This window comes from Penaeus monodon, chromosome 42, assembly GCF_015228065.2.
Source record: "Penaeus monodon isolate SGIC_2016 chromosome 42, NSTDA_Pmon_1, whole genome shotgun sequence".
NCBI classification, from domain to species: Eukaryota; Metazoa; Arthropoda; class Malacostraca; order Decapoda; family Penaeidae; genus Penaeus; species Penaeus monodon.
Window position 1 is genome coordinate 8,432,583 of NC_051427.1, and position 22,500 is coordinate 8,455,082.

At 34.1% G+C, this 22,500-nt stretch overlaps 2 protein-coding genes across 31 annotated transcripts in view; one reads left to right on the forward strand and one right to left on the reverse strand.

The window, feature by feature from the left end:
• Positions 1 to 13,234, forward strand: part of LOC119598958 (F-actin-uncapping protein LRRC16A-like) — a 198,017-nt gene extending 184,783 nt beyond the window's left edge. For 10 of the 30 annotated variants that reach the window (XM_037948668.1, XM_037948667.1, XM_037948677.1 and 7 more), the window contains 3 exons: positions 1,276 to 1,374; positions 6,533 to 6,616; positions 9,397 to 13,234. In XM_037948668.1, coding sequence (XP_037804596.1) covers positions 1,276 to 1,374; positions 6,533 to 6,616; positions 9,397 to 9,425 — 212 coding nt within the window. In that variant the 3' untranslated portion in view covers positions 9,426 to 13,234. Of the gene's footprint in view, positions 1 to 1,275; positions 1,375 to 5,623; positions 5,692 to 6,532; positions 6,617 to 9,396 lie in introns of all 30 variants that reach the window. The other 20 variants (XM_037948682.1, XM_037948686.1, XM_037948694.1 and 17 more) reach the window with 5 other exon arrangements.
• A 995-nt stretch (positions 13,235 to 14,229) lies between these two features.
• LOC119598962 (ubiquitin-protein ligase E3C-like) overlaps positions 14,230 to 22,500 on the reverse strand; it is a 13,963-nt gene continuing 5,692 nt past the window's right edge. The window contains exons 5-20 of the mRNA XM_037948696.1: positions 21,707 to 21,844; positions 21,375 to 21,528; positions 20,770 to 20,990; positions 20,424 to 20,587; positions 20,127 to 20,284; positions 19,433 to 19,551; positions 18,965 to 19,120; positions 18,581 to 18,771; positions 18,039 to 18,231; positions 17,670 to 17,903; positions 17,161 to 17,405; positions 16,618 to 16,833; positions 16,233 to 16,362; positions 15,661 to 15,786; positions 15,134 to 15,264; positions 14,230 to 15,016 (exon numbers count right to left, since the gene is read on the reverse strand). Coding sequence (XP_037804624.1) covers positions 14,849 to 15,016; positions 15,134 to 15,264; positions 15,661 to 15,786; positions 16,233 to 16,362; positions 16,618 to 16,833; positions 17,161 to 17,405; positions 17,670 to 17,903; positions 18,039 to 18,231; positions 18,581 to 18,771; positions 18,965 to 19,120; positions 19,433 to 19,551; positions 20,127 to 20,284; positions 20,424 to 20,587; positions 20,770 to 20,990; positions 21,375 to 21,528; positions 21,707 to 21,844 — 2,744 coding nt within the window. The 3' untranslated portion in view covers positions 14,230 to 14,848. The remainder of the gene's footprint in view (positions 15,017 to 15,133; positions 15,265 to 15,660; positions 15,787 to 16,232; positions 16,363 to 16,617; positions 16,834 to 17,160; positions 17,406 to 17,669; positions 17,904 to 18,038; positions 18,232 to 18,580; positions 18,772 to 18,964; positions 19,121 to 19,432; positions 19,552 to 20,126; positions 20,285 to 20,423; positions 20,588 to 20,769; positions 20,991 to 21,374; positions 21,529 to 21,706; positions 21,845 to 22,500) is intronic.

Sequence of the window (22,500 nt, forward strand, 5' to 3'; positions counted from 1 at the left end):
TTCAGATGTCTGCAGTGTTTAGATTTTACCTTAACCTGCTAAGCTAAAGTCTGAACATTTTCTAGGATAACTTAAAGGAAGCTCGCTTAAAGCTGTCATAGATAACGTACTTTTTAAGTGACAAATTGTTCTTCTAGTCTTTTGCACTTGTCCTGTGAAGAAAAAAATGAATCATATACTACTAAGTCTATGATAGCCTGCCTTACTGGACTATATTAGTGTGTGATATTAAACAAACTTTTGTCCTTTGTACAGTAAGTGATATACAGTTTTACTAAACCCAAATATAGTTTTGAAAATATTTAGATCAAAAGCAGGTCTGATATGGTGGTATGTAGTTTTCTCTAAGTAAATAATCACAAAACACAAGTGCAAAATTTTAGATAGCTGTGACTGTTTGTTTAGAAATTAAGAATTATATCTGAATATTGGCATTCCCTTATGCCATATTACAGTAAAATGGTATACATAATTTTAGCATGATACCATTAAGTGGGAAGAGCAAGTAAGAAACCGTTTTTATATGCCTGATATTGTCTCCTGTATGTGACAGCTTTGTGCTTCTGTACTGCATAAGAACTATTAAGATATTTTTCCTTAGTTAAGGGTTTGGTAATATTCATTGCTTCAAAGGATAGTCCTTGATTGACTGTGCCTTGAGTTCTGTCTTTTCTTTCTGAAAATGTTGACACACACAAGCAAAAAATACATACATACATACATACATACATACATACATACATACATACATACATACATACATACATACATACATAGATACATACATAGATACATACATAGATACATACATAGATACATGCATAGATACATGCATAGATACATGCAGACAGACAGACAGACAGACAGACAGACAGACAGACAGACAGACAGACAGACAGACAGACAGACAGACAGACAGACAGACAGACAGACAGACAGACAGACAGACATAAAATGTGCATACTAATGTATACACTATTTAATGGAATAAAATCTGTTCTTGAAAATAAACAAAACACTATTTTTACATTTCAAGTACATGTTTTTGAAATTTGGGATACATCTCTCACAGTTTTACAGGTAACAGACATCCTTATCCAGTTACTTTATTTCATGTTTTGGTTGAACACTGTACATATTTGAAACAGAGAGAGAGAGAAAAAAAAAATCTTAATATCTTTCTTTACTTTTCTTTCTTTCCAATCATGCACACAAGCCCACACACACACAGGTGAACATAGATTTGAGACATTTTTTATTTTATATTTTTCACAGCAGGCCCAAAATCCAAAGGGAAAGCAGAAGCCCAGAAAACTGCGGGCATTATTAATGGCATCTTAAAGGTTGAAAAGAAAAAGCGGGCACAGGCCAAAGGTGCTTATTTTATTGGTATTTATGAGTGATGTGTAGATCCCCCCCTCCCTCCTTTACAGTGTTAATACTAATCTTTATTTATTAACTGTTTTCATGATTCATTCTTCTTATTATTATTATTGTTTATTAAATATTCAGTGTGTTTGATAATAGTTGTGTGCCCTTAATTTTTTTTATTTATTGTTTTCTTTTTATGTTTTGGCCCCCCAAAAGGACTGTTAGAGGCTCATGTGATTAACATTTTTAATACTGATCATTGATGCTTTGATTATAACTTATGCTGCTACTCTCCATAAATGTTTTGTGTACTAATTTTCCCATTATTTATCAGTTACTTTTTAAGAATGTGTGTGAGAATGATTACGGGCAGGAAAATTGTGAATGAGATAGTTGGAAAGTGTTTATGGATGAGTAAATAAATGAGTGTTGTGAGTGATAGTGTGGCTGAGAGAGAGAGAGAGAAAGAGAAAGAGAAAGAGAAAGAGAAAGAGAAAGAGAAAGAGAAAGAGAAGAGAAAGAGAGAGAAAGAGGAGAAAGAGGAGGAAAAAGAGAGAAGAGGAAAGAGAGAGAGAGAGAGAGAGAGAGAGAGAGAGAGAGAGAGAGAGAGAGAGAGAGAGAGAGAGAGAGAGAGAGAAAGGGGTCACTGTACAGTGTAGGTTTCTAGGAATTTGCCTTTACCCACAGAGATCACCTGTATTTCAATGTCAGTTTTGGGACTGTGAAGAGCAAGTAGGAAAATGAAGTTTCTTGGCAGCTTTTAAAATAATTCCCTAATCTCTGGTATATGGAGAGAGTGGCACTTGTTTATGTTTGTGTGTTTTGTTTTATTGATATGAGATCTTAGAAGTTGATGCCATATAACTTAGTAAATTCATTTGTTACAAAGAATACAAACAAGATAGAAGTGTGGTTTACTAAAAATGTCTTTTGAGCTAGTTTGATATTTTTGACCATTCCTTAAAGTAGAATGATAGTATTGAATACAAAATAAAAGTTAATATATGTTTTACCTTCATGTGTTTAAAATACTATAAGCACTTACAATCACCCATGCACACACACATTGCACATGCACTTGTACCTACCTACACACACACACACACACACACACACACACACACACACACACACACACACACACACACACACACACACACACACACACACACACACACACACACACACACACACACACACACACACACACACTCTCTCTCTCTCTCACACGCATACTCACACGCATACTCACACGCATACTCACACGCACATGCACACGCACATATATATATTCACCCACTCATATTCTCTTACATCTCCCTCTCTTGTCTTTGATATGTATATCATATCTTATTATCGTATGTTTTGTACCGTCTTCATTATCTGTCTCCTTTATAAGGTTTGATTAATGTTACATAATGCTGTTATTTGTAGGTAACTATTCTGCCTGTCTTATAAATATGGTTTTCTTTTTGATATTGTTGACATGTATTGTCCATTAAAAAAGTGGCACCATTTTTAGAGGTGAACAAACTGTCAGAATCCATGTTCATGATTTCTTATTTAGAATGATTTCTTCAGTAATTTACATCCTTTTGCTGTAAACTATATGGGGTACTGTATATTGTGAGATAATTCACTTTCAAAGGCAGTAAAATAAAAATATAAAAAAGAAAATGATCAGGCAAAAGAACATGAGAAAGCTAACCCAATTGGCAAGGATGACAAGAATACATGCCATGTCCCACTGTAATATAAGTTTATTTATTGTATTTACACATAGATGGCTCTACAAGTGCTTAATCACCAAGGAGTCAGTTATTAGTCCTACCTGTCTCACCTGTTTACCCTTTTCCTTGACTTTTGGAAAGGGTCTTTTGTATTATTTCATTGTCTTGAATGTTACCAAGATTTAAATAACAATTTAATAATCATAATATCAATAACATAATAACAGTATCAATATCAATTGTATTAAAAAGAAAAAAACATGTTTTCCCACCAATTCAAGGAATAGGAAAATCAGGATTGGTTACTAGGGTCTGCTGATAGACACCTTGTCGGCAGAGCACATGTGGAGCCATCTGTATGTAACAAAATTCACAAAAAACTACAGCGGACAGAACTTAAATCCAAGTATAGCTTGTGGATTTCCCAACCAAAGTTCTGTATTGAGGAAATTAGTTTTTGTTCTCTTTATTTCGTGATAAAAGTGGTTTGGGTGATTATCCAATGGGAGGGCAAGTTCATGTGTAAGAAATAGCCAAGGAGAATGGAAGAGAAAGGAGGAGGAATTTGTTTTTTTAGATAATTATTACAAATAAGACAGGCGGAATGTTGTTTACATAACAGCAAGTAGACAGACACACATTAGCTTCAGTATCTGTTTTTACTTTTCTTTTTTTCTTCTTTTTTCACCCCTTCTCGATGATTCTAGTGAGGTACCATATTACAGGTAATTCACAGAGAGATGTGTTTTCTATATATAAATATTTTTTTGATTATTTTTACTAATTTTTTTTTCTCCCATGGTATTTTAGTATGTTTCACAGTCTTTCTGCATATCCTATATACTTACAGCTGTCCCATAGAATTCTTTAGATGAAGAGCACCAGCATAAGCCTGTATCGATGCATGGATGGATTTCAGGATATCCATGTGTTATTATAATGTGCATGTTCTACTTCGCATGGTACTTGGCAAATGACTTTTTGAAGTTCTCTTTGATTCTGAAAACAACAAAAAAGGAAGTAAAACAGAGAAGCACTTTGACAGGTCATGTGAATCACGTTTTCATTTTTAAATAAGGGGAAAATTCTCTAATCAATGTTTCCGGGAAGAAGATGAATAACTGATGCATGCATGTCAAAGTGTTTCACTGTTTTTTCACAAGGCCTTTTGGTTGTTAGCATGAAGTGACACCAAGGGGTTACATAATGATGGTTTTTCTGTTTTTGAAAAAAACATTTTTTATAATTTTGCTCTGCTTTTGGTGAGGTAGTTCTGAGAGATTGGGTCTCTTTAGCATCCATCCTCTACCTTAATTGATAATGGAAAGGCTGAATGAGGGACTGGTGTATTTCTCTGATAGGTGTTGGTAGTGTACCCAATTAATGTTGGACTAGAGTTTTGGTGCTTTGTTCTGGTAGTGTCTTGTGAGGAGGTAGTAGTTGGATAGAGTTGTATATCAGTATTTTTTTTCTGTCTGTTTCATACTTAGTCCATAACTCTCATTTCTTAATTTCTCTCTGTCTTCCTCTCCCCTCTCCTCCCTCGCCATTTCCCTTTTCTTCTCCCTCTCCCCTCTCTCTGCTTCTCCATTCTTTTATCTTTGTGTACTCTTCCCTTCCCCCTCTCTCTCCTTCTCTCCTCTCCTCTCCCTCTCTCTTTCTGTCTTTCACTCCAACATTTGTCTGCCTGATTTTCTTCTGCTATCCTCTCCCGTTTTCCCACTCCTTCATACCTCACTCACTCATATCTCACTCAGATATTATTTGCTATGATGGTTCTTTTGTGTCTACTCTAAATTCAACATTTTATCCATTTATTGCATGAAATTTTAAGGGATTCAAATTTTAAGTTATATGGTATTTGGGATCTTGAGGCTTCCTGATAAAATTCTTTTAAGTGTAAATAGTGAAATAACCAATGTTGCTGAGAAAATGGTAATGTGCAAAAATATCTGATTAACAAGAGATCAGTAGACAGGTTCAGCTTTTGCATTATACTTATGGACATTTAATATGAAAATTTTACCCATATTTTGGCTGAACTAGGAATGGGAGTAGAGAGTCATAGTAGAGAGTATTAGCAGTGGGCTTGTAGGCTTCATTTAATAGTCTTAAATGGTAAGGGGAGTTGGTAAATAGGATGATTACAGATTGCATGGATGTCTCTGCTGTACAAATATCTGTAGGAGGTTGTTGAGGATAGCTTCACTAAGTTTAATAGTAATTTGCCTTCAGAAAGCATTGGAACGACTTTTTTGTGGATTTTGTTTTTTAGTAATGTCACAAGTAAAACTGCTATTAAATCTTTTTTTTTTGTTCAATCATTGATTTATGATTACGTTTCTTCTCCTTTTTTCTTTAGAATGTCTGTCTTATTGAATTTCTTTCCTTCTATCCCTGTCATTCAGGCCAGGGCTTTGCAGAGCCTAACTTGGTGTCACATGCTTCATGATTTTTTAATATTGCTTTTGTGATAGTGGTCACTGATTGTGCACGTGTGTGTGTTTGTGTTATTTATGTAGGTGTGGCTCCTGAGCTGCTGGTAATCCTCGACAAGAGACGCTCAACCATCACAAACAACCAGCTTGAGGTATATAATATGCACAATTTATTCCTTCGTATTTTTTTTTTGACTTCTGCAAGTCAAGAGAAAGTCATTTTTGCCTCAAATATGAATCACTTAGAATTTTTCTTCAATCTTTGCTTATTTATACTGAATAGTAAAAAGCAATATCTTTATGCATTTGTTTTAGCTTAGCACCATTAATGCTTTCCTTCTTCCTGTTTTTTGCTTAAGATACATGCTTAATGATCATTAATTCTTGTGTATGATATGAGATTGTTAATGATTTATAAGTTACAATATATTTTCCTGATGGTAATATGATGTAGCATTTCATGTTGTTTATTGTGACATGAAATTTCTAGAATTATTATGATGACTTTGATTAGAATTTGATTAACTTCCTCTGTCAAATTTCAAAGCCTTTACTTTACTTTACTTTACTTTACTTTTTTTTTTTTTTTACTATATATTTTTTAAGACCTGAAATTGATTGTTAGGTTAAGTTTGGTGCCTTAAATGTGAATAACTATTGATATCAATTTTTTCCCCCCTCTTTTTCCCTTTTTATTTTCCTTATTCCTCCTTATCATCCCACTAAGTTTTTAGAAATACTCATTTAGCGATGCCCTCTGTTATGACAAATTATCAGAATTATCATATCCACTATAACAAGTTGTCAAAACCATCATGATTGTGTTGAGAACACATGGTAGCATGAAAAGAGGTATGGATTTTCAAGGAATTTCAAGTGAAAGAAAGGTAATGCCTGGTGAAGCAAAGGTACCAGGTGCTATGGACCAGACACCAGGTGTAAGGTTCCAAGTGCCGTAGGCTTGTAGCACTAAAAAAGGAAAAATTCCAACAGACGCGTGGAAAGTCGGGCCGTGTGTGAACCACAAAACAAGTGGCAGGGTTGTGAAGGAAGTCCAAGGAGGAAAAGTAATGCAGGGTGAGAAGTGTAGATTGAAGAGGAGGAGTAGTGTGTAGAGTGATGGTAGTGAGGTAGGGAAGTAGAATGCCCAGGGCTAGAGGCCAAGGAAGGATAGTTGAAAAAGGAGAGTTGTAGACTGTGGAGATGGTGTTCAATTGTAAATGGAAAATGCATAGGAAAGGAAAGAGTAGATTAAGGTGTGAGGTAATTAGAGTTGGTTGTGAGTGCTGGGATTTGAATTGTAGATTAAAGTGGAAAGAGCAAAGGAAAGGAAAGCAAAGTACATAAAGGTAAAGCAAGGAATGCTTATTAAGTCAGAAAAGAAGAAATGGACATCAAATATCAGAAGTGCAAATTGAGTGAATAGGAAACAATAGACTGTAGATTTAGGAGAGAAGCAAAAATAGACAAGGAAAGGAGAACAAAGAGAAAATGGGTTGAGCAGATATATAAAAGGCATTAAAATGTTAATATTTTGAGTTCAGTAGTGTATGTGAGAACATAGAGTAACATGAACTGGGATAAAACCAGGGATGGGCTGGTCACCTGGAGCGTCAGGAGAATTCCTAGTGGGCTGTGAAAAGGAAAGTGTATGTAATTATCCTAAATTAATAGTAAATTATTGGGGGAGGGCTTAGCTATAAACATTTAGAAGAGCAGACTAGCTTTATTTTGAAGAGGCCATACTGAGTAAAAGCCCCATTAGATCTTGGATAAGGCAGGTGGACTATATGATAGGAAAATGGGTAATATTGAATAGGAAACATAGTGTGAGAGAGGGAAGTAGAGAGAAAGAAAAAAATTGGGTGTGGGTGAATTAGATGTATTGAACTGGAAAACTAAATAGTCCTAGAAGTAGATCTAAACTTGGTTTGAAAGTGATTTTACTCCTGGTACAAGTAGAGTAACACTTAGAGAGTCGTGGGACTGGTAGTGTCAAAGGGCCCTATTGAATAGTTGTTATGATACTTTTCAAATATTTGAAGTATGTTGGGGTTGTTACCTGTACATGTATGTGAGTGTGTCAATGGATGTCTGTCAGTGTAATCCAGCCTTCTTGAGGCAGAGTAAAAAATGTAAAAGGTTATTATTAGAAGTAATGATCTTGTTAGTGTTGCTTCTTTTATAATCATTATAGGTGTAATCTTAATCAACATTGTATTTTTTTTTTGTCATTAACATCATCATAATCATTATCAACCATTACAATCTTTTTCATTATTTTAGTTGGTATTATTGTACTCCTTGTTCATTGTTAATGTTGTTATGAACATTATTACTGTTAGCATTATATTGTTGTTATTGTGATTAATTATAATTGTATTTTTTGTAATTGTTCTTATGAATAGTCTTAATTTTCTGTTTTGATTATAAAATTCTATCATTATTATCTTAGATATTGTACTTTGTGTTACTGCTTTTTGTGTCTGTATAGGAAGCAATTACCTATTTTTTTTCATTAGAATTTTAAATAGAATCACTATTGTCAGTGTCTGGTAGAGGCCTCCTGTATAGATTTTGTGTCACTGTTAATTATATACATGTGTAGAGAGAGACAGAGGTATATATGTATACAGGAAAATATTTTTTTCTTTTTTTATATTATTGGCTGTCTTGTTTTGCCTGCCTGTGCACTTGCATGTTGGCTTTGTTATATGTGAAGGAATATAAGAAAAAAAATTTAATTGTAATTGCAAGATAATATTAGTTTTTCTACTAATTTTAAGTGATCATTGTGTATTGCATTGCATTATTTATTTATTTATTCAGTTTTTTTTCTCTTTCTTTTTTTGATAATATTAGTAGCTGTGGTCAGAAATGGCATTTATTTTTAGTCTTATTCTAATGTAGGATTGAATTTTATAAGAAAACCTTGAACAGAAATTAGGTTGTTAGTATGACACACTAATCAAAACTAGTATTAAGGATGATGATAAATTTTAAATTAAATTCATTTGTCCATATGTATCATTCATTCTTTTTTGTGCTTTCTCCTTTTGTTGCATATAAAATGTGCTGTTTTCAGCCCAAATAAAAAGACTGTGTGTTTGGTGTTCAGTGAAATAATCAGTGGGATAAATGGCAGATGAAGTATAAGTAAGAACAAACAACTTGATTATGTTTGATTTACAATTTTGTTTATAGAACTTTAAACTGAATAAGAAATAGTATTCTAAAATGTAATCTGTATGTTTTTTGGGAAATTAGAATTTGTTCTGACTTATAACTCATTTGCCAGTGGTCATCAAGAACATGCGTGTCAAGTCTCTCATCAGTCTAGATCACTGTGCAAGCTCATGTTTTGTTCCTGCTCCAGCACCTACAATGCAAAAAGTGTAAAAGGCTCTGTGATTACATTTTTTACAGAAATTCCAGTATGTTGTGTTTTAGGCCTTTGGCATCACAAAGCTTAGTGTGAAAAGTTAAAATCTATCCGTCTTTCTTTATAAATCAGTTCAAGTATTTCTCATTGTTTGTGAATGATGATATTTATAAGTATGTAGTGTATTTTTTAGCAGCATTTGAGATTTATGTATCTTCTAATGTAAAAGTTGAACACATTATTATTAATTGCTTTCAGCATACTGCTCAGGAGTCAGATTGTCATGATGAAAAGGAAAGTTTAACTTCAACTTGTCAGAGAGTGATTAAACAAGGGAAGGTCATCCAACCACATTGTACATCCCTGCAACTGCTTCTTTGCTTTTTAGGAAAAAACATGAGTAGGAGAAGGGTTTCAGCTTCGAAGGCTTGCTGTATTTTTCATTTTTTTGTGATTCCCCTCTTCCTTCCCCCAGGAGCTGGAGGAGACATGGGTGGACGGTGAGCAGAGCACAGGATCAAGCGCAGCCCCTCCCCTGCATCGGCAGACGTCACACAAACATGTCCTCACCACTGATCTAGCACTTGAAGATGTTGTTAATGTTTGATTGTCAGAATTGTTATTTTGATGAAGGATTTTTTTCCATGTAACATTGTTTCATGATATTTTTCCCATTCCATCATAGATGGAACTATATTTGTTGCTGAGGCATAATAATGGTAATGTTCATATTGACAAGTGATGAAGAAATTTAATGTTATGTCATTGTGTGACTGGCCATACAGTTTCCTTTTCCAGTGAAGTAAGTGTAACTTGCTGTATTTTCCTTTCATGGATAAACAGCTTTCTTCATGATTGTAATTCATAAGGCTATGAAGGGAATTTTATTTATTGAATTTTACTTTGGTTTATATAGTTATATGTAGTCTGCTTGGATAGCAAGACTGCAGAATCTACACAGCCACAGAGACATCTGATGCCATGATGCGATGTTGGTAGGATTGTTATGGTGGGACAGCAGACATGTGAGAAAATCAAATGCATTAACATCACGCTTGCTCTTCTGCAAAGATCATGATAGAGGCATTATGATTGGACTTTTTGGAGATTAATATACAGCTCAAACTGTTCATACATTTGCATTTAAAGCCACATTTTCTCAAGTCTTCTAACAGGCTTTCACTATTAAGGATACTCCTTATATGTCTGTATAAATGTCAATATAGATAATGTATAGTCAAAGATATAGGTCACTGCCAGCATTGGTTATTCAAAAGGTCATTCTTGATGTACATAATAGCAGCACAAAATTTCTTGTAGATGAGGAATTGCATTTATAAATCATTATTTGTATGTAGGTTTCCCATCTTCCAAAGCACGGGACACGTTTCATTCACAATTTGTTGGTCAGTATGTAGATTATAGCTACTTCAATTTTTTAACCTTTGTGATTTTTGCTAGAATTGTGAGGCAATTTTCAGATATACATTGGATGAAAATAGTTATATATAAGAATAAAAGAAATAATAGAGAAAGGAGGTATTACAGACTCATGTATTTTCTCTTTCTAAAAATTCTCAAGAAATTCACATCAGAAATTTTGACCTTTAAGTAGAGGAATTTGAAGTCCTTATAAAGAATTTCTTGAGTCTTGACCTAAAGTTCTCTAAAGTGAGCATCTGGACTGTAATTAATCTTTTATTAATGAGCTTTTAACCATGTTAAGTTTTTAATTTTATGACATTCGTTTTCCTTCCAAATGCAAGTACTTGTTCGTGTATTATGACCAAATTGCATGTAATGTAGTTTTTTTTTTTCTGTAAATGGATTTGCAAACTACTTTGGGAAATTTTCCATATGAAGAATTGCTAGGACAAAAATGAACTTGTCAGTAGCTTTGTTGAAAGATGCATTTTTGTGCATTGCATTTTATGTTTACAAGCAGTTTGTGATGGTTATTATGAATAAAGCATCCTTCTCTAAATGACATGTTGATAGCTAGGTCAGTAATACAATTTGATTCATAGTCAAGATAGATTATTAGGTATTGATATTTAAATGTAATTAAGTGTTTCCTTTTTTTTTTTCTTTTTTTACAAAGAGAAAGTATTAAGTGCAATCTGTTTTATGTCTGCAGTTTATAAAGGATTTACTATCAGTACGTGGCTTGCTGGTCACATTGTTTGTAATGCTTTGCCTCAATCTACTGAACGTTGAAAGTGGACAGTGTACTGTGTGGAGCCTGTTCTTAACAGGCGTGATATAAATATTGTTACTAAAGTAAGAGTTGTATGCTTGCTCTGTCAGAAATGCATTACAGCTTATGTACAGCTTGTTTTGTTAAGAAAAAAAAAGAAAAAAAAAAAAGGGTCTGTCAGAAGAGCTTTGTGCCAAGAAAGGTTGCAAGAGAAATTTATACTCCTCATTAAAGAGCTGCGGATGTCTTTTTATGTCTTGACGTGTTATGATTGTGATTTTCTGCGCTGATTTTGAGGGTTCCTGATAAGTGGATGATGATAATGATGATGTGGTGTATCTGTGATGAATTTTGCTTGTGGTGTGACTTTATTTGGTAATTTGATTTTGACAGGCAGTTTTTGTTTGTTTGGGGGGCAAGAAAAAAAAAAAAAAAAAAATGTTTTTGCATTAGCTGTGGAAACTTTCCTTCCGTCTTCTCCTGGGCTTCAGAGAACATACTGTGTGAGGACAACAACTGTGGATTTTCAAGGTGGTTATTTGATAGAGAAAAGTTTAGGAGGATATTGATAAATAGAAACCAGTTTTTTTCATAAATCTTTGTGTTGTTTATCTTTACATAATAAGGTGTGAATGGGTTATGTATATCTTTTTTTTTTTTCATTGTCTTTTCTAAGTTAGTAAAATCATTTGTGATCTCGCATTTATTGCAAATTGAGTAAGTGGAGAATTTTAAGGCTCTTTAACAAATCTTTTGATGATTGATTTTCTTAGTTTAACAGATTTTGGCTTCAGTTCAAAAATTTGATATTTAGATGGAGCCCCTTTATGCAGTTGAATTTCTAGAGAAGAAAACCATTAGATAACAAGGAGTGGAGAGTTTTCAGGCTTTAAATAAGGCAGTACAAAAAGGCCAGTGGCAAATGTTTGTTTCACAGTGCTCACAGGAGACAATACACTTTTGAAAATCAAAAAAATAAAAATAAAAAACATAAAAAAATATATATAGATAATTACAAAAAAAAAAAAAAAAAAAAATTAAATAAAAAAATATTAAAACTGACATTTGTATAGACTGTAGATAATAGTTGATGAGAAGAAAAATTCTAAGCTTTGGTACCTTCCTCAAAAACCACCCTTAGTATTCCTTGCAGAGTCCACCGCACCTCATGCCCCTCGGAGACCCTCATAGCGTGCAGCTACTGTACCATTGTTTGATCCTTGATGTTACTGTGTATGTTTTTTCACACCTTCACCTGCATCGAGTAGCAGCAGATTTATATACATTCATCCTCACTTCATAATTCTATATATATATGGTAATGATAATTTGATGAAGGTACAGTATTCTTGCAGGTATCTTTATGAATTACTTTACTGTACACTACACACTCAAGTGTAATTTTCTTAAATCTGTTATTGGCTTTTAAAACGTTTACATCAAACAGGACACAAGAACTGTAGTGAAGTTTTTTCACCCATTTTGACAATTATTGTTTGATGTTTAGGCATAAAATAAACATTGTACAGTCTAATACCAGTCTTACAAGTCTCTTGTTAGTCATTAATTGATTTATTTTCATTTTCAAATCCAGCATAATGTCAGAGAAATTGTTGTAGTAACTTAAATCTTCTTAAGTATGGCTCAAATGTTGTGATTGTGAGGTGCAGAACAGGCAAGGGACGAAAGAAAAATATAGTCTGAACTATACATTTTATATGTATATTACTTAACTCCTGTTGATTGACACACAAGTGTAATCATTTTGCTGCATCACACTATTGAAGCTTAATTCAAATCAATACCTTTCGTTATCCTCATCTGCCTGCATTGCGAGAGACCGTGTGCGTGCCATGATTAGCTAGCAATCTGATTGTGGTCATTGTGAGTTGTGATAGTATCAAAGTGCTCCCATGTGTCTTGTGATTTTTTGTTTTTATGTTCATTTTTAAAAGAAATTTTAGTTGCTTTCTATGATATGACTGGAGAGCCTATTATATGACCACAGGTTTTGTTGCATTAAGCAATGTTTTACCCTTGCAATGTAAATAATTAATTGTCATATTTTATATTTTACAATTATTCTACTGCCTTAATAAAACTTATTTCCTATGAACAGAGTTTTCTTTGGGAGGAGGAGGAGGGGCAAACAGACCTGAGAGAATGAATGATTCAAATGAGTGGAATGCCTCCAACAATTTATTTAACAAATAGAGGGTACATTATTTAAACATTACTCTGGGGGTATCCTCATACATACAAATTATGTTCTACAAGGTGAACACCTACTATATTTCAGATCTATATTTTAGCCCTCAAGTTCTGGATTTAAAGTAGTAACGACGGGTTCCAAATTTTGTCCGATAACTTCAGACTGAAGCTGCCTAACAAAAGTTTGTGAATAGTTTTAAGAACGGCTTCAGTGCACAATAAAATAAATGTATGTACTTCAGTTCATGACTAGATATTCAGATAAATGAACAAAACCTATTTTACGTTTTTCTGAACTTTTTTTTTTTTTTTGGTTAAAGATAGATGGCCTTTATAATCAACCTGCATCACAGATAAAATTTTATTTTAATGGCCTCAAGCATGTTCATCAGCATTGATGATATACTTTGAACTGCCATAATGGATTCCCAACTCCTTATTTTCTTATTAGTTTCTGGATATTCCTGCCAGTAGCTGATTGGTATATCTGAACCAATCTCTCTTGAGAGGAAAGTTATGTTAATAACTTGATAAATATGTTTAATAAGCGAAAACCTTGCTGTGACCATTTTATCTGCAAAGTTAAAGAAAAGGTATAAAAAACCACTTCTCTGCATTTATTCAAGCAGCAAGATCTGTCCCTGTACATTAAATAAACAATATATTCTTTAAAATGGTAAAGTAATTATATATATATATATATATATATATATATATATATATATATATATATATATATATATATATATATATATATATATATATATATATATATATATATATATGCTATGCAGAAAGCATAAAAAATATACTGGATGGTTGTGCAACTAGACTAGCATGTCCAAAAATGAGAAACAAAAAAAAAAATAAAATAAAATAAAATAAAATAAAACTAAATAAATAAATATAAAATGTAATAATAATAATGATAAAACATACAACTTAAATACTGACATAAAATATTTTTCTCTTATAGTAAATATTATGAACTTTTGTTAGGTTTATTCCTCAAATAAATTATTTGAAAATATAAAGCATTGATATATTCCAGTCCTTTACAAACTATGATGCGATATGTCATAATAATCAAGGGAGGCACAGAATGGCTGTCAATGGAGCCAGGCCACTTTCAAATTTTCCAAAGACATCATCCAGTAATACATATTGTTTTTTACAAGTATGTTGAAATACCAAATCAGTTTGAATGATCAAAACAAGGGCCTGTTTTTCCAATAATTTTCAGTTATTACAACAGTATAATGAAATAAATAGCACATCAATATATGTTTTGAGTACAAGGACTCACAGAAAAGAAATAAGTAACATATGTTGCAATTTTAAAAATACTTTTATGAAATAAATATGTATGTCTTGCAGTCAAATGGAAACATTTGTATATGATCATAATATATGCCATTTACCAGCAGCAGCAGTAGCAGGTGTTTAAGTCCAAAAATATACATATGCGCAGGACAAACACGCATCACATCCATCTCACTGAATAATTAAATAGTTTTAACTAGGACAATTCAAATCCTGCTCCAGATGTTATGGCGTAGAGAAGCTTTTCTCGTAAGGTCTGCTGGTCCCTATACTCCGGCAGTTTCAGAAGATTCATACATGTGGATGCAGTTGGAAGGCGGTCTTCTGAACCCGATGGCTGAATGCAGAAGGCAGGCTGCAATTCCTGTTTTTTTCAGATGGGGAAAAATTACAGATCAGTTTCTAAATAAAAGGATGGCATAGGAAAAAAAACAAAACAAAAAAAACAGACTTGCAGAATAATCCATCTCCGCAGACTAACCTTAAATCCTAGAAGTGGAGGACGTGAACAGCTTGTAACAAACTTGAGCAATTGTCGCTTCTGTGCTTCGTTGAATCCTCGCAAAACTTGCCAGAATGCTACTATTGTTGGATGCTCAGTATTATATACACCTGGAAAAACACCAATGCAATAAAGAGTGACTAACACACTCAGTAATTCTAAGAAAAAACTGAATAGATTTATTCCTTCATAAATATGCTAATCTAAATAAGACATCTTTATAGAGTAAGCACAGTAAGTAAAAAGGAATATCAAAGGAATTTCAAAGGTCATTTTGACTTGAGAGGAGGCACATGTTTTAATATTTTATAATCTAAATAGCTTCACTTCATCTTAAAATGTATTTCTTAATAAAATAAGTAAACAAGGAATTTCCAATGACTCAATAAATCATATAAATCTGTTTTAAAATATAATTTACATTTCTTGCTTAAACATGGTTCTCAGTGCTACAACCTAACAATTTTGCTGTCCATGCATCTATAATATACCAATTCCAATCCTACCTCCATATCTAGTATTGTCCATTAAGTCCTCTAGGTCGATGGGAACTGATGCACCTGATATTAACATCTGAAGTTCCCTCCAATCAAACATCTGTAGCCACTCAAGGGGTACAACATCAGCCAAACCTGTTTCAACAATACACCAAATGACAATATGAGTAAAGCATACTAATGTTGTTGGTAATCACTTCTTTAATTTCTATTGTTTGCATTTTAAAAGATCAAATGTTAATTAAAATAATCAAATGTTAATTAAAATATTACTTATTTCTATTAACCCTTCAGTTATTGTAACACCAATGGTTAAAACCATGATAGTAAACCAGATTTCTCATTTTCTATGTCTGCTCTTTGGGACATATCACCACCTTAAGCCAGAATATTAGCCTAGAGAGGTCACAGACCCAGAGAGCTTTTAGTGAAACACAATCAATTTTGTTTTGTCTTGTTTTGAAATGGCCGGTGATTCTTTCTTTAAGGAACTGGAATGAAAGGGTTTTATAAACAGCACTACATAAGGTATGGCTTCCAATACTTAAAGTATGAAGTAGACACTGTATAACAGAATTAACCTTTCTTGAATGCTTGTATTTGTTTTGCTATTTGCTTGTTGAGTTTGTAGTCTGCCATCCGGTATATGTATTCAATTCTGTTTTCATTAGTCACTGCCACATTTGATCCATTTGGAATTAGTTCTTCAATCTGTAGAGAGAAAGAATTACAGCATCCATTAAATCTGTCACCAACACAATACATAATAATGACCAGGTACGTACAAAGGCAAATCCCCAGAATAGAGATACTTTTACAGATATATATATAAGTTTTGTGTTAGGCATAATGAAGTTATGAAAAAAAAAAAAAAAAAAAAAAAAAAAAAAACTACATTCTTTACAAAACATAAAAAAATGTTTTAAGCATTTCCTAATGAAAGAAATAACAGGCTTCTTGACTCACCGTATTTTGTCCTAGATCAGAGTTGAGAACCGTGAAATCCAGCCCAAGGTCCTGGACATCCCCTTCATAAGTCTTCAGGTACAAGAGGTTTCGACAGAGTTCTGGGTCGAGGGAGTCCAGGTGATGGAATTCTACTGAGGATGAGGATCTCCCCAAAATTTTAGACACAAAGAATCCTGCTAGTGGAACTTCAACTAAGAGATTCTCGTAAAGAGCCTGTTGGAATGATAATTCAATTTAGGAAAATAATCCTGTTACTTCATAACTTAAGCAGTATAGACAGTTGACAATTGAGGATATCAATACTGAAAAATAGCTAAGAGATTAAACAACTAAATACTGTAAGACCACTATCCTGAAATTCTAGTAATATTAGGTGTAAGACATATTTAAAATGTCATTTAAGACATATCATAAGAAGCAAAATAATTATAAATCATAAGGCAATAAATAAAAAGGAGTTAATAAATTTGCATACTCTGTCAGTGCAAAAAGCTACATAATGCCATTACTCATCAAGAACAGCTGACAACTGTCACTCACCTTTCCTAACATCCTACCAATGAAGTAATAATGAGTCTGATAATCTTCAGCTATGAGATGTGATCCTGGATTGGGGTAGAGAGTATTTTCTCGTGTTAAAAGGAAAAATCCTCGAGTCGGGTCAAAGGCCGTCTTCAGGAGTTCTGATAAAAACTCTCGAAAGATGCCACCACCATCAATGCCCACCTCGTCCAAACCAACAGCGTTCATGAGTCGGACTCTCATTCGTAGGTGCAAATCTGGCTCTGGAGAAAGAGGACTAGAGTGTACAACTTGGAAATAAACACAATTTTTTTTTTTTCTCTCTCTCTCTCTCTTCTCAATCTTTTTGTATTCTTTAACAATCAAAGCAAAAATCACTTGAAAAATCCCTTTTTCAGATAAAATGCATCTTTCATTCAAATATGCAGAAAAAATATAAAAGCATATTGAAATAAACAGTCATTATCCTTCAAATATGCAGAAAAAATATACAACCATATATGTATTTATAAAACAAAGATATGTACCATTGCTTGGTGATAACTTTTCAAAGGCATCTTCATAGATATGTGTTCTTCTAATGGTCACATTAATCATAGGCCCTTCATTGAAATCTGCCCTCATTTGGCTCCTGCTCCTATTATCAGCTACTAGGTTGCTGAAGACCTGTGTTCGAGACTCAAAGGGAATCACAAATGGGAGTTCCTGGAGGATGGTTGCCCTGCGCTGCTCTGTTATTGAGAGCGGTGGGCCTTCAGTCTCTGTCAGGATAATGGTAATGGTACTGATGAGAACAGGGAAAGGGGGAAGTTTGCAATATCTCCATGAAATACATAAAATGTCAAAACTGTCCAATATCATAATAATCTACACTGAGTGAACATCCAAATATTCACCTAATTCATCTCTAGTGAGCCACCTCTGGGGCATGAACAATCTCCTTTGCCTTCGACTTGTGCGTGGTACAAAGGATACTGTCTGGCAATTCCCAAGAGGTAGTGACACACGGGTACTCAGCCAATGTCCTTTCGGACAGAACATACGTCTGGTATCTCTTAAGTGTATTTGACGGACCACTCCCACACACACCTGACGATACAATGTCGATTCAAGTAATTAATTTTAAAACTTACACTCTTTCTAAGTAACTGCTATTACTTATCAAGAAACCAGCTTTACATATCATTGTATCAGTATTTTGATGTTGACTAGAACTTAAAATTTTGATGTTAGTACCAAAAACAACAATTTACTGATAATTGAATGATCTATCAGAACATTTCATAGAATCTGGGGAATGATTTCTCTCCATTATAACCTGTTCTTGATCTATTCTGTGAGACTACATACAAATAAAATAATTTTACCTGAAAGTCAAATGATTAATCACAGGAAAAGAAGAATGCCTCGTAACAGGTAATGGAACAACTCAACAAACCTTAAAGCAATGTGCCCACATGGTTTTGTAAGACGTGTCTGTCATAGCAGACATTCTCACGTCCGGATGGGCAAGTTCCACCAGCCCAACACACACATCCCTGAGGCTTGCTGACATCTTAATAAGCTCCTCCACAGTGAAGGGGAAGTGGTTATCTGTTGTTTTGGGAAATCGCTGCTCACCTGTTTCGTCTGGTAATGGGGAAGAAAAAATATCTTTAATACACTGAGATTGTAAAGACAGAGACTAGTTAAATATCTATACCTACATGTCCATGTCATGACTTCAGCTGCGGGATAGGAGTACTGATAAATATTTCACATATGTACATACAAATACTAAATCTATAAAAATTCAGATTATAAAAATGACAAAAGTACATACCTTGGTCGCCAAGAAACTCAGAATCATGGAGAGTGGACAGAACCGCAGTCAGAGTGGCACAGAATGTGGAAAGCAGTGGGATAAGGGTATCACGTTCATGTGCAGCCAAGGGGGTACCTCGTGCCAACACTTGCAACAAGGGAGCTCCTCGAACACCTGTAGAATAGATGAATATAAATGTGCTGTTATCAGCGATGGCAATCTAATTATATAAATTATATACATATATATAATATATATAATTATAGGGTAACTGTAAGCTCTTTAGAGACATGCAATATTAATTTTACATTTAGACCCCTATACATTTTTAACACCCTGCCTAGATGCATTTTTAATCCTTGTCATTCCACAAAGTAATAATACACTAATTCCATGAATTCATAACAGAAAAGCAAATGATGATAAAATCAAAATCAAATATAATAATACCTGATAATGATGATTACAATAAAACTATACTCTTACCAAATGTCCATGTGGTAGTGTTTGCATTTCCAGGCAGGGGTGCTCCCTGCTGAAGGCCAGAGAGAACCACCCACATGGACCTCAAAAGTTGACGCCGGGCGACCACACTATACAACAATCTGCAGGAATTTGGGGAATGATTATCAGATTATGTCTATGGTGCAGTATGGTTATTATTTTTTTTTTTTTTTTATCAATTTTTTTGACAAATAAAATATATCTATGTCCTAGACAAACACTAAGTTTAATGGACAATCTCTTTGGGGAAATACTTCCTATGTTGCATTAACTTCATCAGACCATCACCAAGGCCTTCCTATGCTTTGCAACAAGACTGAGGCTGGGAGTAAAAACATGCTTACTATGGTCATTGTGATTTTGTTATTAACCTCTTACTGCCAGGCGTCACGATGCACTTGAGCGAGTTGAGTGGGAAGTTCCACTACATGCACCCGACTCTCCAGCCCAATAGCTAGATGGTTGCCAGAAGTCACCGGAATCAGTGACACCTATAGATTTCTGGTACCATCACTTCAGGGCTTATTGTATGGATGGCTCCACAAGCAATTAGTCACCAAGGAGTCAGTTACTGATCTCTACTTTTTACCCCATTTCTATACATGTTGAGCCCAAAAACTCAAAAAAAACAAAATAGAAAAAAAAAAGAGGGAAAGAAAGAAAGAAAGCCTCCGACCTGCACTGGTGAAGCTGCAGTGATGGTGCCGTCAGAAGATGATGGGTTAGCCTTGAGAAGTGGAGCAGCACCTCTGGAGAGACTTGCCGTTCCACATGACTCAATAGCCATCCAACATGTTCTGTGCTGTTGACTATGGCCACACACTCCTCTGCAAGCTTGGGCCACAAAAAGGAATCCAATATTATTTACAAGTATCTCAAGTTACATACATCTATTTCATATACAGACAAAAAAAAGCCTTGTGACAATACATGTCTGCATGATACCAACACTTCACTCAAAGTTCCCTCCTACCTTGCGTAATACTGGATCTATGGCTTCTGTTGAATCCATCGTGTCATCATCATCTGAGTCAGAGTCAACATCATTCACTTCGCTGAGGAGATAGGTCGTTGTTCCCCCTAATAAATCGCTTATGGCTTGAAGGTAATCGCACAATGCGTGTGAATCTGAGAAATCTGGAAGAAGAGGGATTGCTTTTTTCTCTTTCTGTTTTTTGAGTTGTTGTTACAACACATATAATCATCTCTTTTGGCCACTAAATGTAAGGAAACTCCCTGAACATCCCTCCCTTGACTCTACATAATCTAAAAAGCAAAAATAGTTTTCCTTCACCCTCAAACAAAATTGATCAGCCTACCAGCATTCGACCGAACGAGCATGAGTAGTGAATAGAGCAAAGGTGGAGCTGGACAAGCCTTAAGGAACTTGGATGATCGACTGCCCAAGACGGCTACAATCTTGTCTACAGGCAGCTTGAAGTTCTCTCTTAAGGCCAGACATGGAATGACATAGTTGGAAATCTGGGTGTGGGAGGCTTTGCCAAAGATTTCCTGGCACAGTTCGTCTATCACAGAAGACCTGAAATATCACATTGGTACATTACATACTTACATAACTAAGTCTGCAATTCTTCACTCAAGCAAATGTTTGAACAATAATATTGCATCTTTTAATTTCTGACAAACCAACTTCTCTTTTCAATGAATTTCACCACATTTCTGTATCTCCTCACCAATAATTTAAGCACTCAGTTCTGTACAGTATCTATGTCAATTCACAAATACTAGCCAAAATCAAATCCACACATAAAATAACATTTTCATGAAGGTTAAGATATTGCTATAGAGACTTCACACAACTTTACATTCTATAAGATGATCCACTAAAAACATGATATTTATAACATAATTATATATCAATTTAAATAAAATAAACAACAACAACAAAATAAAGCAGACTTACAATAATGTTGATTCATCTAGTGATAAAGCAAAGGACACTGGAGACAAAAGCAGCTGCAGGAGTGCATCTGCAAGGGCTGTGGGGGCTACGGGTGAGGGCTCGTAAATATCAGGGACACGCGTCACCATCAAGTGGACCACTTGGTGATAATAATCTGGAAAGAAGAAGAAGAAGAAGAAAAAAAAAATCAGATATGGAATATACTTTAAAAAATAGCAGATACTGAATCAATATATTTTCATTCATAATTCATAAAAAATCAAGTTACGCATAATCTATATTATCCTTAATTCAAGCATTCCTCTTAATATATTAATTCCCTGGCCATTTACCTTTGCTAATTAAATATGAATAAAGTGATAGTAGGAAGATCTGCTTGTTGCTTTCTGATAGCTTTGTCTTCCAACTGTCAGGAGACATTAGTATTTGCAGGAGTCTTAATGGAGAAGCATGTGGCATGGCAGACTGTCCTGTGGTTAGAAAGAAGACATATGTCACATACATAGACTATGTATATAATATATATTACACTTTCAACACCTTTGCTGCTTAATGTCTAATATTTGCACTGTAACTTACTTGACACATGTACTGTCCCAATATTCATACTGTACATTTGAATTCTTGGGATATCTAGATATGAAATTATTTTTCCTGTATTTTTGGAGTAAATAACAATGAATTGTTTCTATATGATTTGTTGGTCTATATCCCCCCCCTTTAAAATCACTTTTTAGATGGCAAAAGATGTAAATACAAATTCTATATCATAACTCATATTTCTTTCCAACTTACATAACATTAAATCCAGCAAGAAATACCATGATTCACAGGAGCAACATTACAAAGTTTTTACAGCTTTATGTAGGCAGAAGTCTTTTCATCACAAATGTACATCAATACATCACATCTATTAGTATCTGTTTCACCGAAAAGGAAAAAGGGATGGATGGGCAGATTGCACAATAACATGACTGTAAACAAGACTCAATGAATTCAGGAACAATTGCTGGGAGATTTATTATCAATATTACTTAACCAAGAGGTTAGTTACTAGGCCTACAGCATCTCACCTGTTTACATATGCTTGGGATTTTTGTAAAGATTTGTTTTTTATTATTACTAA